The sequence below is a fragment of the Silurus meridionalis genome, chromosome 20 (genome assembly GCF_014805685.1).
Source record: "Silurus meridionalis isolate SWU-2019-XX chromosome 20, ASM1480568v1, whole genome shotgun sequence".
NCBI lineage: Eukaryota > Metazoa > Chordata > Actinopteri > Siluriformes > Siluridae > Silurus > Silurus meridionalis.
Window position 1 is genome coordinate 255,001 of NC_060903.1, and position 12,500 is coordinate 267,500.

Here is a 12,500-nt window from a genome sequence, read left to right on the forward strand (position 1 = left end):
TGTGTGTGTGTGTGTGTGTGTGTGTGTGTGTGTGTGTGTGTGTGTAAACAGGAAATTAAAATAATTTTGAAAATAAAATTTGGATTTGGAACAGTGTCTCCTCAGTCCTTTTGTATTTATGTGTCTTTTAAACCCCATGTGTTTGTGTGTTTATGTGTTTGTGTGTGTTTGTGTGTATATGTGTGTGTGTTTGTGGTTCTCAGGTTCGGTGATGGTTATGTAGTGACGATGAAGATCAGAGCAGCTCAGCCTGGTTCATCTCCTGACCTGGGTTCTGCTGAAGCCTTCATGGAGAGCAACTTCCCGAGATGTGTGCAGCGAGAGAAACACTACAACACCCTGCAGTATGAGATCACGGCCTCCTCACTCGCACGCATCTTCCAGCTGGTGGCAGAACATAAACTCAAACTCAACATCGAGGACTACTCTGTATCTCAGACCACTCTGGACCAGGTAATGAGAAACATCTCCAACCTGCAGGGCACACCACCACCACCCCCTCTTCATCATCATCGTGTGTGTGTGTGTGTGTGTGTGTGTGTGTGTGTGTGTGTGTGTGTGTGTGTGTGAGTAAATGTGATAAAGACTTTCTGTGAGGGTCACCCTGCTGTAAGTGTGGTGTAGTTCCTGCCCCTCAGTGGTATTATATTAATTACCCAGAGGGGGCAGTGTGTGATGAGGTTGTGTTGTTGCTGCTCCTGCAGGTGTTTGTGAATTTTGCGAAGCAGCAGTCGGGTGAGGATGATGATGATACCATTCTTCATCCCAGAGCAGCTCAAGTGAAACGAGAAGCAAAAATCTCACCGTCTTCCAACAAATAACCACATCACACACACACACACACACACACACACACACACACACACACACACACACACACATTCATGTGTATGTCACCCTCTGCCCTGCCCCTCCCCCCACACCACCACGTTTACATGTTTCTGTAAATGTTTTATTTTTTTGCTTTTTTGTCTGTTTGTGCTATACTACTGAAGCTGTGCCTGTTTAATTATAACTGCTGAAACACACGCAAGTACCTATACACACACACACACACACACACACACACACACACACACACACACACACACACACACACACACACACACACACACACACACACACACACACACACACACACACACACACACACACACACACACACACACACACACACACATTGCTGCAGCACTTTAGTCAAAATAAAGCCCTTATTATTATGTATAATTTTCTGCTTGTTTGATTTAATGCGACGTCCTGAGCCTCAATGTACAACTGAACATGTAAAACGCACACACACACACACACACACACACACACACACACACACACACACACACACACATATGTATACACACATGTATTTTTATTTTCCAGCTGATGCTCACGGAGGTTTATACGTTTGGGATCCTGAAAACATTTCTCTTTGTAGAAAATTCTTAGTTTTATTACAAATAAATAAATATCATTTTGTAAATATTTATTTATATAATTCAGATTACAGTGACATTGGGTTGTGTCAAAGTCAAATCAAGGTCAAATTAAAGCTGAAACTCCCAGATGTTTATTACAGTATGCTGGTGTGTGATGTTGGTTTCCTCCTGTTCACTGTAAAGTTACTTCCTGTTTTCTCTGAGTTTAGTGTTAATGTTAATGTAAGGACACTAGGTAGGGGTGAGGTGTGTGTTTGGGGCGGAGCTTGTTTCTGAATCTACTGTATTACTTCCTGCATTGTGATTTATTTTCTGGCTGTGTCCCAAATCACTAGAGGAAGAGTGGAATGATGGCGCTCCTGAGCTCAGGATAATTCTGGAACTCCTGCATGTAGGTTTTGTGTTTTCCTCGAGCCCAGATGGTCATCTGTACAAACGCAAACAGAGTAAACACACCCACTGCCCACACACACACACACACACACACACACACACACACACACACACACACACACACAAAACCTGATTACTAACAACACACACATTCACACTGTAGGGTAGAAAAGTGTGTGTATGTTTGTGTGTGTGTGTGTGTGTGTTGAGGAGAACCTGGAACACATTGTGTCATCACTGTGAAGCTGATCCATGAACCCAACTGCAACCAAAACACAGTAAAACTAAGTATAGTGTGTATGTATGTATGTGTATGTATGTATGTATGTGTGTATGTATATATATATATATGTGTGTGTGTGTGTGTGTGTGTGTGTGTGTGTGTGTGTGTGTGTGCGTGTGTGTGTGTGTGTGTGTGTGCGTGTGGGTATGTGTGTTTGTACATGTGTGTGTGTGTGTGTTCAGTGTAACACACTTCATATGTGTAGTTTGGACAGGAAACGAAGAAGAAGAGCCATGTAAAGGGGTTTTTACTCGGGTATGGAATCTGCAGTGGCCTCGAACCTGAAACACAAAATACATACAGTATATACCACCTTCTGTCTCTCACTGTCTGTCTCACTGTCTGCCTCACTGTCTGTCTCACTGTCTGTCTCACTGTCTGTCTGTCTGACTCACTGTCTGTCTCACTGTCTGACTGTCTGTCTGACTGTCTGACTGTCTGTCTCACTGTCTCTCTTGTGAAGTGATGAGATGAATGATGGACTCTCACCGTTACAGCTGAGTTGATTTAGAACGAGGTGAATTGAGAAGTTTCCACATTCACACAGCTGAGAGATTGGAGCAGAATAACAAGAGGAACATCATGTAAATATTCACATCACACACTTCATACACACACTACACACGCTGTTTTTTTATTTACACGTCTGTGGGATACACACCAGAAATGTAATCAGTGACATGTAGATCTGTATTTTTCCGTACACTAATAAAACAACAAGAACATAGACCAGTTAATTACTGTAACCCTACACACACACACACACACACACACACACACACACACACACACACACACACACACACTGAGCATTAGTTAGTGAACTTACTGGGTGTGGTATAAAGTGGGTGGTTGATGTAGTACGCTAACCATGCTGCAAATCCCCAATAATATAAACAATTCTGAAAAACACCATTAAACACCAGTTAACTCCACCCACACACTTCAAAACATACATTTAAAAACAACTCATTGACAGACAGACAGACAGACAGACAGACAGACAGACAGACAGGCAGACAGACAGAGACAGAAACAGAACCTCACAGATCCCCACAGCTGTCTCATGCTTTACTGGGTTAATGGCTTAATACTGATAGAATCTGGTCACACACACACACACACACACACACGCACACACACAGACATGTAGTAAAGAATAACGATGAATAAAGCAGGACCAGGGCGATGGTGTTCAGTGGTAGAGTTCCGTGTGAAAAGCGGTGGATGAAAATGGTCTCCACTAATTTCTTGACGTAGTGCAGAGTGTGACACACACATGCCAACCTGCACACAGTAAGGAAACACAACCACACAGAGACAGTAACACTAGTGTAGTGCAGAAACAGCATCAAAGCTCCACCCCAGTATTCACATTATCACTGTTCTGACCTGATCACGGCATGGGAGCTCCGAGTGTACGCATATTCAGAACTGTAGAGAAACGGCAGCCGATAGTAAAACAGCAGGTAAATAAATAATGGCCCAATACTTTCTGATAGAAACACCTGCAATCCAACACACACACACACACACACACACACACACACACACACACACACACACATCAGAAATGCTGAATATAGGTGTAGTGTAGTGTGTAAAGTGTAGAGTACAGGTATGTTGTGTAGAGTAGAGGTGTAGTGTGTAGAGTTGAGGTGTAGTGTGTAGAGTAGAGGTGTAAAGTGTAGAGTAAAGGTGTAGAGTGTAGAGTAGAGGTATAGTGTGTAGAGTAGAGGTGTGTTGTGTAGAGTAGCGGTGTAGTGTGTAGAGTAGAGGTGTAGAGTGTAGAGTAGAGGTGTGGTGTGTAGAGTAGAGGTGTAGAGTGTAGAGTAGAGGTGTAGAGTGTAGAGTAGAGGTGTAGAGTGTAGTGTGTAGAGTAGAGGTGTAGTGTGTAGTGTGTAGAGTAGAGGTGTAGTGTGTAGAGTAGAGGTGTAGAGTGTAGAGTAGAGGTGTAGAGTGTAGAGTAGAGGTGTAGTGTGTAGAGTAGAGGTGTAGTGTAGAGTAGAGGTGTAGAGTGTAGAGTAGAGGTGTAGAGTGTAGAGTAGAGGTGTAGTGTGTAGAGTAGAGGTGTAGTGTGTGTGTAGAGTAGAGGTGTAGAGTAGAGGTGTAGTGTGTAGAGTAGGTGTAGTGTGTAGAGTAGAGGTGTAGTGTGTGGTGTGTAGAGTGAGGTGTAGTGTGTAGAGTAGAGGTGTAGAGTGTAGAGTAGAGGTGTAGTGTGTAGAGTAGAGGTGTAGTGTGTAGTGTGTAGAGTAGAGGTGTAGTGTGTAGAGAGAGGTGTAGAGTGTAGAGTAGAGGTGTAGAGGTGTAGAGTAGAGGTGTAGTGTAGAGTAGAGGTGTAGTGTAGAGTAGAGGTGTGTTGTGTAGAGTAGTGTGTAGAGTAGAGGTGTAGAGTGTAGAGTGGAGGTGTAGAGTGTAGAGTAGAGGTGTGTGTGTAGAGTAGAGGTGTAGAGTGTAGAGTAGAGGTGTAGAGTGTAGAGTAGAGGTGTAGTGTGTAGAGTAGAGGTGTAGTGTGTAGTGTAGAGTAGAGGTGTTGTGTGTAGAGTAGAGGTGTAGAGTGTAGAGTAGAGGTGTAGAGTGTAGAGTAGAGGTAGTGTGTAGAGTAAAGGTGTAGTGTGTATAGTAGAGGTGTAGAGTGTAGAGTAGAGGTGTAGAGTGTAGAGTAGAGGTGTAGTGTGTAGAGTAGAGGTGTAGTGTGTGGTGTGTAGAGTAGAGGTGTAGAGTAGAGGTGTAGTGTGTAGAGTAGAGGTGTAGTGTGTAGAGTGTAGTGTGTAGAGTAGAGGTGTGGTGTGTAGAGTAGAGGTGTAGAGTGTAGAGGTGTAGTGTGTAGAGTAGAGGTGTAGAGTAGAGGTGTAGTGTGTAGAGTAGAGGTGTAGTGTGTAGTGTGTAGAGTAGAGGTGTAGTGTGTAGAGTAGAGGTGTAGAGGTGTAGAGTAGAGGTGTGGTGTGTAGAGTAGAGGTGTAGAGTGTAGAGTAGAGGTGTAGAGTGTAGAGTAGAGGTGTAGAGTAGAAGTGTAGTGTGTAGAGTAGAGGTGTGTGTAGTGTGTAGAGTAGAGGTGTAGTGTGTAGAGTAGAGGTGTAGAGTGTAGAGTAGAGGTGTAGAGTGTAGAGTAGAGGTGTAGTGTGTGTGTAGAGTAGAGGTGTAGAGTAGAGGTGTAGTGTGTAGAGTAGAGGTGTAGTGTGTAGAGTAGAGGTGTAGTGTGTAGTGTGTGAGTAGAGGTGTAGTGTGTAGAGTAGAGGTGTAGAGTGTAGAGTAGAGGTGTAGTGTGTAGAGTAGAGGTGTAGTGTGTGTGTGTAGAGTAGAGGTGTTGTGTGTAGAGTAGAGGTGTAGAGTGTAGAGTAGAGGTGTAGTAGAGTAGAGGTGTAGTGTGTAGAGTAGAGGTGTAGTGTGTAGAGTAGAGGTGTGTTGTGTAGAGTAGTGTGTAGAGTAGAGGTGTAGAGTGTAGAGTAGAGGTGTAGAGTGTAGAGTAGAGGTGTGGTGTGTAGAGTAGAGGTGTGGTGTGTAGAGTAGAGGTGTGGTGTGTAGAGTAGAGGTGTAGTGTGTAGAGTAGAGGTGTAGAGTGTAGAGTAGAGGTGTAGAGTGTAGAGTAGAGGTGTAGTGTGTAGAGTAGAGGTGTAGAGTGTAGAGTAGAGGTGTGTGTGTGTGTAGAGTAGAGGTGTAGTGTGTAGAGTAGAGGTGTAGAGTGTAGAGTAGAGGTGTAGAGTGTAGAGTAGAGGTGTAGTGTAGAGTAGAGGTGTAGAGTGTAGTGTGTAGAGTAGAGGTGTAGTGTGTAGAGTAGAGGTGTAGAGTGTAGAGTAGAGGTGTAGTGTGTAGAGTAGAGGTGTAGTGTGTGTAGAGTAGAGGTGTAGTGTGTAGAGTAGAGGTGTAGAGTGTAGAGTAGAGGTGTAGTGTGTAGAGTAGAGGTGTAGAGTGTAGAGTAGAGGTGTGTGTAGAGTAGAGGTGCAGTGTGTAGTGTGTTGAGGTGTAGTGTGTGAGTAGAGGTGTAGAGTGTAGAGTAGTAGAGGTGTAGTGTGTAGAGTAGAGGTGTAGAGTGTAGAGTAGTAGAGGTGTAGTGTGTAGAGTAGAGGTGTAGAGTGTAGAGTAGAGGTGTAGAGTAGAGGTGTAGTGTGTAGAGTAGAGGTGTAGAGTAGTAGAGGTGTAGTGTGTAGAGTAGAGGTGTAGTGTGTAGAGTAGAGGTGTAGTGTGTAGAGTACAGGAGTACATGACTGAAGGTCATGTCCTTACCATGGTCCATCCTATCTGAGGCCCGAGGTCCTGCAGGAACATGGTGGCCGTCGTTCCTACGGGCAGCTCCTCCAAAACATCTTCATCTTTAAGAGGTTTTCCCTCTAAAAAGCAGAAGATATTTTACTGATAAAATCACAAACTATAATCAGATTCATGTGTTTTTTTAAAGAGCCGTAACTGATTTTATTTTATATTCATAACTTTTACTGACTTTCCCCTCAAACTTACTACAACTGCAAATCCGTCTATCTCTCTGTTTATCTCTCCTTCTACTGTCTGCCTGCCTGTCTGTCTGTCTGTCTGTCATACTGTGGAACTGTCTGTCTGTCTCTATCTCTCTGTTTATCTCTCCTTCTACTGTCTGTCTGTCTATCTGTCTGTCTCTATCTCTGTTTATCTATCTGTCTGCTCGTCTGTCTGTCTCTCAGCCCCACATGTGTGTGACAGTGATGAAGGCGTGAGTGTGTTTGGTGTGTTTTACCAGGGTGGAGTCTCAGAGCTTGTCTCGCTGGATACCACTTTGGATCTGCAACAGTCACACCTCAGATATTTATAATAAACCACTTCTCCTGCTGACTGCTGAAGATCTCAGATCAGCTGGACTCAGGTTAAATCATGTAAAAGAATCTCAGAAAGAAAGAAAACTCACACAATCTGTGCAGCAGGACTTTGATTTCTCCGATGGTGGCGCTCGGCTCCACCTGCTCACGGAAAAATGTCACAACCGTCATGTTTAATCAAATCGAGCACAGTAAAATTCTCTAAGAAGAATCTCGGAATCTGATCAAACGCGCTGCAGATTGGATTGTTTTTCATTTACACTGCAGATGAATCCAGACTGAAGAGTCGAGTTTTGGGTTTCAGTGACGCACCTTGTCCAGGTAGCAGAGCTGTGTCCTGGTTTTTGGGTCCAGGATCTCCACCTCGAAAAAAACATAATTTTTGGCATTTTTAGGTTCTCCGGCTTTCAGGCCGTGATCACATCTGGTTTTAATAAAGTGAGCGACGGTGAATAAATCCTTTAACTCCAAGGCGTCCATGCTGCATGCAGGAAATAAGAGTGAGAGGGCGTGAGTGGTAATGGAGGGGGTAAAGGGAGGGTAAAGGAATCAGATCTGTGGCATGGTATGGGGCGCCGTGCTCCTGATGACTCCTCACACACAGATCAGATTCCCTCGGCATGTCGTCAGCGCGAGACGCATCGCAGCCATGAGGTGAAATTAATTCCCTCAGACGATTTTAACACAAAATAAATACTTTATAAACTCTGCAGAACTTTTAAAGAGAATTTGAAGAAGTAAATATGCAAATTTGAAAAGCATGTGACTGCCCACCATCCTGACTCCACCCACTTCCTCTTCCCGAAGGTATGTCTGAATTGCAGACTGTTCATAAATCAGTCAGTTCGCTGGTACTGAATGTTTCCATGACAACCGTCATCTCTGCATTGCTAACATTAGCTACGCTAGCCAACATAGCATGCAGGTTGTGTAAAAGTGAAGAAACATTATTTTTAAAAACGTGAAAACAATGTAACTAAGGAAACGATCATGTGATCAAACATTTCACACAGAAACACCAATCAGCATCTGGATCCTGTAGCATGGTCACAGGGCTGCACGTCACGGGCTTCACGTTATTACAGAGTAAAGAGAAAACGTGTGATTTCTAACACCAGCAGACGTGAACGATTTTAACTCATCTGTAAATCTCATGCAGATGGAAATAAAAGCCTGAGATGAAATGGAGCTGAAATGTAAGATGTCCTGTCGAGCTAAATTTATCTGTGTGTGTGTGTGTGTGTGTGTGTGTGTGTGCGTGTGCGTGTGTGTGTGTGTGTGTTCAGTCAAAGCTGCATGACGAAACCCAACACGAAACCCAAACTGACATTCCACCTCATCAGTGAATTAATTTCTGTTTGTGTGTATGTGTGTGTGTCTGCTGTGTTTGTGTGTGTGTGTGTGTGCTGTGTTTGTGTGGTGTGTGTGTGTGTGTGTGTGTGTGTGTGTGTGTGTGTGTGTGTGTGTGGTGTGTGTGTGTGTGTGTGTGTGTGTGTAAGTGTGTGTGTGTGTAAGTGTGTGTGTGTGTGAGTGTGTGTGTGTGTGTGTGTGTGTGTGTGTGTGTGTTGTGTGTGTGTGTGTGTGTGTGTGTGAGTGTGTGTGTGTGTGTGTGTGTGTGTGTGTGTGTGTGTGGTGCGTAAGTGTGTGTGTGTGTGTGTGTGTGTGTAAGTGTGTGTGTGGTGTGTGTGTGTGTGTGTGTGGTGTGTGTGTGTGTGTGTGTGTGTGTGTGTGTGTGTGTGTGTGGTGTGTGTGTGTGTTTATTTAAAACTCATCTATTTTTGAAGATTCAGGTGAAGGCAACATTAATGAGATTTCCATCAGTGATCATCTGAAAACCTCAACATTGCTGGAACTGTAATAACTGGATGTTTAATGGATGAAGATGAGCTTCTTTTCTCAGTCTGGTTCCTCTAAAGGTCTCTTCCTCATAAAGTCTAATGGAGTTTTTTTCCTCACCACCATCACATCTCCCTCATTTATTAGAGATAAAAGGATGAAGGTGTACGGATTCATGAAGCTGCTTCAGGACAATGTTCTACTCAAATAAACCTGAACTGAAATTTAAACGAAACATTACACATCTTACATCACAGACTTTTCTTAGTCTCTCGGATCTGTGTGCAGGAACATCCAACCTTCTTCCACATTCAGCCTCAGAAGTGAAGTAGAAACATCTCAGTCCTACCTCGAAGTACGCCACTCTGTTCAGGCCTCTCGCACGTCTCCAGTCTTCACTGTAATAATTTTGCCAAACGACAAATTCACAGCCTCGGACATCCTCAAGGTTTTCGAATCGCTCCATATCTGTCCTACATTCTCTGGAAGTTTTCTACATGAAGGTTTTCCCCATCAGGAGGAGAACGTGGAGGAGAACGTGGAGCTGAGAGTGAACAGTGTGCTGATGCACCGCTCCGTCTCGCACCATCAATCAAATTAATTAGCTGTGGGATGCAGACACATCACACTGATCCTGTACTGTTTATTCATCACTTTTGCACACACACACACACACACACACACACGCACACACACACACACACGCACGCGCACACACACACACACACACACACACACACACACACACACACACAGAGGACAGGTTCTGATGAGGGAGGTGATGCAGTTAAAATGTTTCACTCAGTTTTAATGTAATAAAATAAATAAGTGACAGTTTTGGATTTTGCTCACAGACACAGCTGGAGATGTTTTACTTCTAAGTCTCTCTTCTTCTTCTTCTGAATGTGTGATCCAGCATGATGATGACCTTCTCTGTGAGTAAAAGGTTCCTCTCAGATTCTGCTCCACAGATTTTCTCCTGATGTTCGGGAGGTTCAAAACCTTCCTCAGATTTATTGATGGCACTCTGATCACATGGTACAGTGTCTTTAAACATCAACCTTCACATCTCTCTCACTTTCTCGCTCTGTTGTGTGAAACATGATTCCTGATCTTGTCCTTTTCTCCACTCTGGATCTGTCGGCTTCGTGCTGATGCTCTGCTACTGGATAGAGTTTTCTTCAGTTAGAAACCATTAGCTTTCTGAAGATTGCTGAGGTTCTTGTGAAGGTTGAACTCAGGAACCTTGAAGACGGATTTGGACTGTAATTATAATTAAACGTTTGCTACTGTGGTTCTGGACTACAGTTTACCAGTGATCAGGTGAAAACCTTAACAATGATGAAACTGTAATAAAGCGGTGTTTGGTGTCATCCAGATAAGGATAAGGAGTCCTCTCAAGGTTTCTCCCACATTTTTCCCCTCACCAAAGTCTCCTCTGATTTACCCATTAGGGATTTAAAACAGCTCTTTAATCTTTATTGTAGAATATTTATGGAATAATTTTCAGCACGTTCTTTTCTCCAGCACACGTCCTGTTTACATTATAAAATAATCCACCATACTCACGATTGAATAGAAACTAACTACATCGTACCAATCATTTATTCCAAGTTTTACATAAATTATAGAAGAAAAAAGTACACAAATGTGTCCAATTTTAAATGCCTATAGTCGTGTATTTGAAGGGAACCGAGGACATGAACAGATCTGCAAACAATATTCAGAAGACAGAAAGCAAATGAAATGAAACCACATTGTACCACAGGAGCTTAAATACGAAGCGCATGGAGGCAGATTTCATTTTCAAAAACTTCAGAAACTCGGATACACAAACACAAATCCCGAGAACAAAATGTGGAGAAATTTCACTGTTTATAAAGTTTCCCTTCCAATTAGAGATGAGGTACAAAAAACAAAAAACAAAAAAAGGGGTCTGATCTAAATGTTCTCATCTCATAGGGGTCACATGATCAGACGTCTGATTACCACAGCATTAACGCTACCACTTACACAATAAACACATTATAGTGGGAATGAGAGTAAAATCGTTCTCCTTCACAATGCGTGCGAGACGGATAGACGTCCTCCGTCTAGACAGTGGTCAGTATTTACAGTAGGGCTTTCATGCTGAAGTTCCTCACACTGGAACAGGACAAAATAATCGATAGATATTTAGACTGAAGAATCTCTGTATAGATGAAGGACATGCACGATTCTGCAGAAAAGTCCATTCAGAACAACATTATTGTACAAAATTATAATTACATTTATATTAAAAAATGCACTTTTTATAGCACCAAAGGAAATTTTCTTTATAATCACAAGCAAATGGAAAAACACCTGGAGGAAGAATTAAGGAATAAAGGGAAGTGGAACTGGGATTAAGATTAGGACTGAGATTGGGAATCAATTCCAATATTGGAACTTTAAGTTGAGGGATTTGGGATTACAGTGGAGTTAAAAACAGGAATTCAGATTATAATTAGAAATAAAAAGCAGTATTAAAAGTGAATTTGGTATTGGGATTAAATCTGGGGAATAGTGGTGTTGGAAGAACAGAATAAAAACACAGGAATCTGTTTCTCTTTGTGACGTGTAAAAGTGCAGCGTTTTCACCAGTTCATGTCGTCTCTTCATGTTGGTCCTCAAGATTGCTGGCCTCAGTCTCATCATTACGGCCCCACAAGGGCGATGAACATTCCCATGATGATAACACAGTGTGTATCGGCCAGCGTGTGTGTGTGTGTGTGTGTGTGTGTGTGTGTGTGTGTGTGTCAGCTGTCCACATGTCTCGAGGCGCCCCAGCACGAGTCAGCTGAAGGTACGAGATGTTAGCCGAGGAAGCAGACGGGACCGACCTCAAAGCCGAACCTCTGGTTGGCATCTCCGAAGTCATTCAGCATCACGTCGATGATGGGAACCTGGTCGATACGAGGAGTGTTTATCTCCAGCACGGTCCGAGCGTAACCCGTCTTTAGCTGTAAACATAGAAAGGGAGATTTAATCAGGGTTAGTGTTTATGTGTGTTTGTGTTTATGTGTTTGTGTTTATGTTTATGTGTTTTTGTGTTTGTGTTTATGTGTTTGTGTTTTTGTGTTTTGTGTTTTGTGTTTATGTTTATGTGTTTATGTTTATGTGTTTGTGTGTTTTTGTGTTTGTGTTTATATTTATATATGTGTTTGTGTGTTATGTGTTTATATGTTTATGTGTTTATGTTTGTGTGTTTTATGTGTTTATGTTTATGTTTATGTGTTTGTGTGTTTATGTTTATGTGTTATGTGTTTATGTTTATATTTATATGTTTATGTTTGTGTTTATATATTTATATTTATATGTGTTTATATTTTGTGTTTATGTGTATGTGTTTATGTTTATGTTTGTGTTTTGTGTTTATGTTTATGTGTTTATGTTTATGTGTTTGTGTGTTTTTGTGTTTGTGTTTATATTTATATATGTGTTTGTGTGTTATGTGTTTATATGTTTATGTGTTTATGTTTGTGTGTTTTATGTGTTTATGTTTATGTTTATGTGTTTGTGTGTTTATGTTTATGTGTTATGTGTTTATGTTTATATTTATATGTTTATGTTTGTGTTTATATTTATATATTTGTATTTATGTTTATGTGTTTATATTTTGTGTTTATGTTTATGTGTTATGTGTTTATATTTTGTGTTTATGTTTATATGTTTATATTTATGTTTGTGTGTTTATGTTTGTGTTTGTGTGTTTGTGTATTCATGTGTTCATGTGTTTGTGTTTTGTGT

The 12,500-nt window shown here is 41.9% G+C and overlaps 3 protein-coding genes across 3 annotated transcripts in view; 1 reads left to right on the plus strand and 2 right to left on the minus strand.

The window, feature by feature from the left end:
* LOC124402735 (retinal-specific phospholipid-transporting ATPase ABCA4-like) overlaps positions 1-1,227 on the plus strand; it is a 31,616-nt gene extending 30,389 nt beyond the window's left edge. Inside the window, 2 exon segments of the mRNA XM_046875921.1 lie at positions 204-453; positions 705-1,227. Coding sequence (XP_046731877.1) covers positions 204-453; positions 705-821 — 367 coding nt within the window. The 3' untranslated portion in view covers positions 822-1,227.
* tecrl2b (trans-2,3-enoyl-CoA reductase-like 2b) lies at positions 972-9,198 on the minus strand. Its single transcript, XM_046876493.1, has 13 exons — positions 9,082-9,198; positions 7,209-7,259; positions 6,986-7,037; positions 6,818-6,862; positions 6,334-6,437; positions 3,502-3,617; positions 3,291-3,396; positions 2,939-3,011; positions 2,771-2,814; positions 2,599-2,656; positions 2,302-2,390; positions 2,043-2,088; positions 972-1,892 (listed from the first exon to the last, which is right to left on the minus strand). The coding sequence occupies exons 1-13, from the start codon at positions 9,196-9,198 to the stop codon at positions 1,765-1,767; spliced, it is 1,029 nt and encodes a 342-aa protein (XP_046732449.1). The 3' UTR covers positions 972-1,764.
* Positions 9,199-10,319: 1,121 nt separating this feature from the next.
* col11a1b (collagen, type XI, alpha 1b) overlaps positions 10,320-12,500 on the minus strand; it is a 60,806-nt gene continuing 58,625 nt past the window's right edge. Inside the window, exon 67 of the mRNA XM_046876746.1 lies at positions 10,320-11,713. Within this exon, the coding sequence (XP_046732702.1) occupies positions 11,567-11,713 (147 nt within the window). The 3' untranslated portion in view covers positions 10,320-11,566. The remainder of the gene's footprint in view (positions 11,714-12,500) is intronic.

Coding starts and splice junctions, on each gene's coding strand:
- tecrl2b (XM_046876493.1), bottom strand. CDS start 9,198: ATGGAGCGATTCGAAAACCTTGAGGATGTCCGAGGCTGTGAATTTGTC. Junction 7,038..7,208: donor AGCTCTGCTACCTGGACAAG/GTGCGTCACTGA, acceptor TTCCGTGAGCAG/GTGGAGCCGAGCGCCACCAT. Junction 2,657..2,770: donor TGTCACTGATTACATTTCTG/GTGTGTATCCCA, acceptor CCAATCTCTCAG/CTGTGTGAATGTGGAAACTT.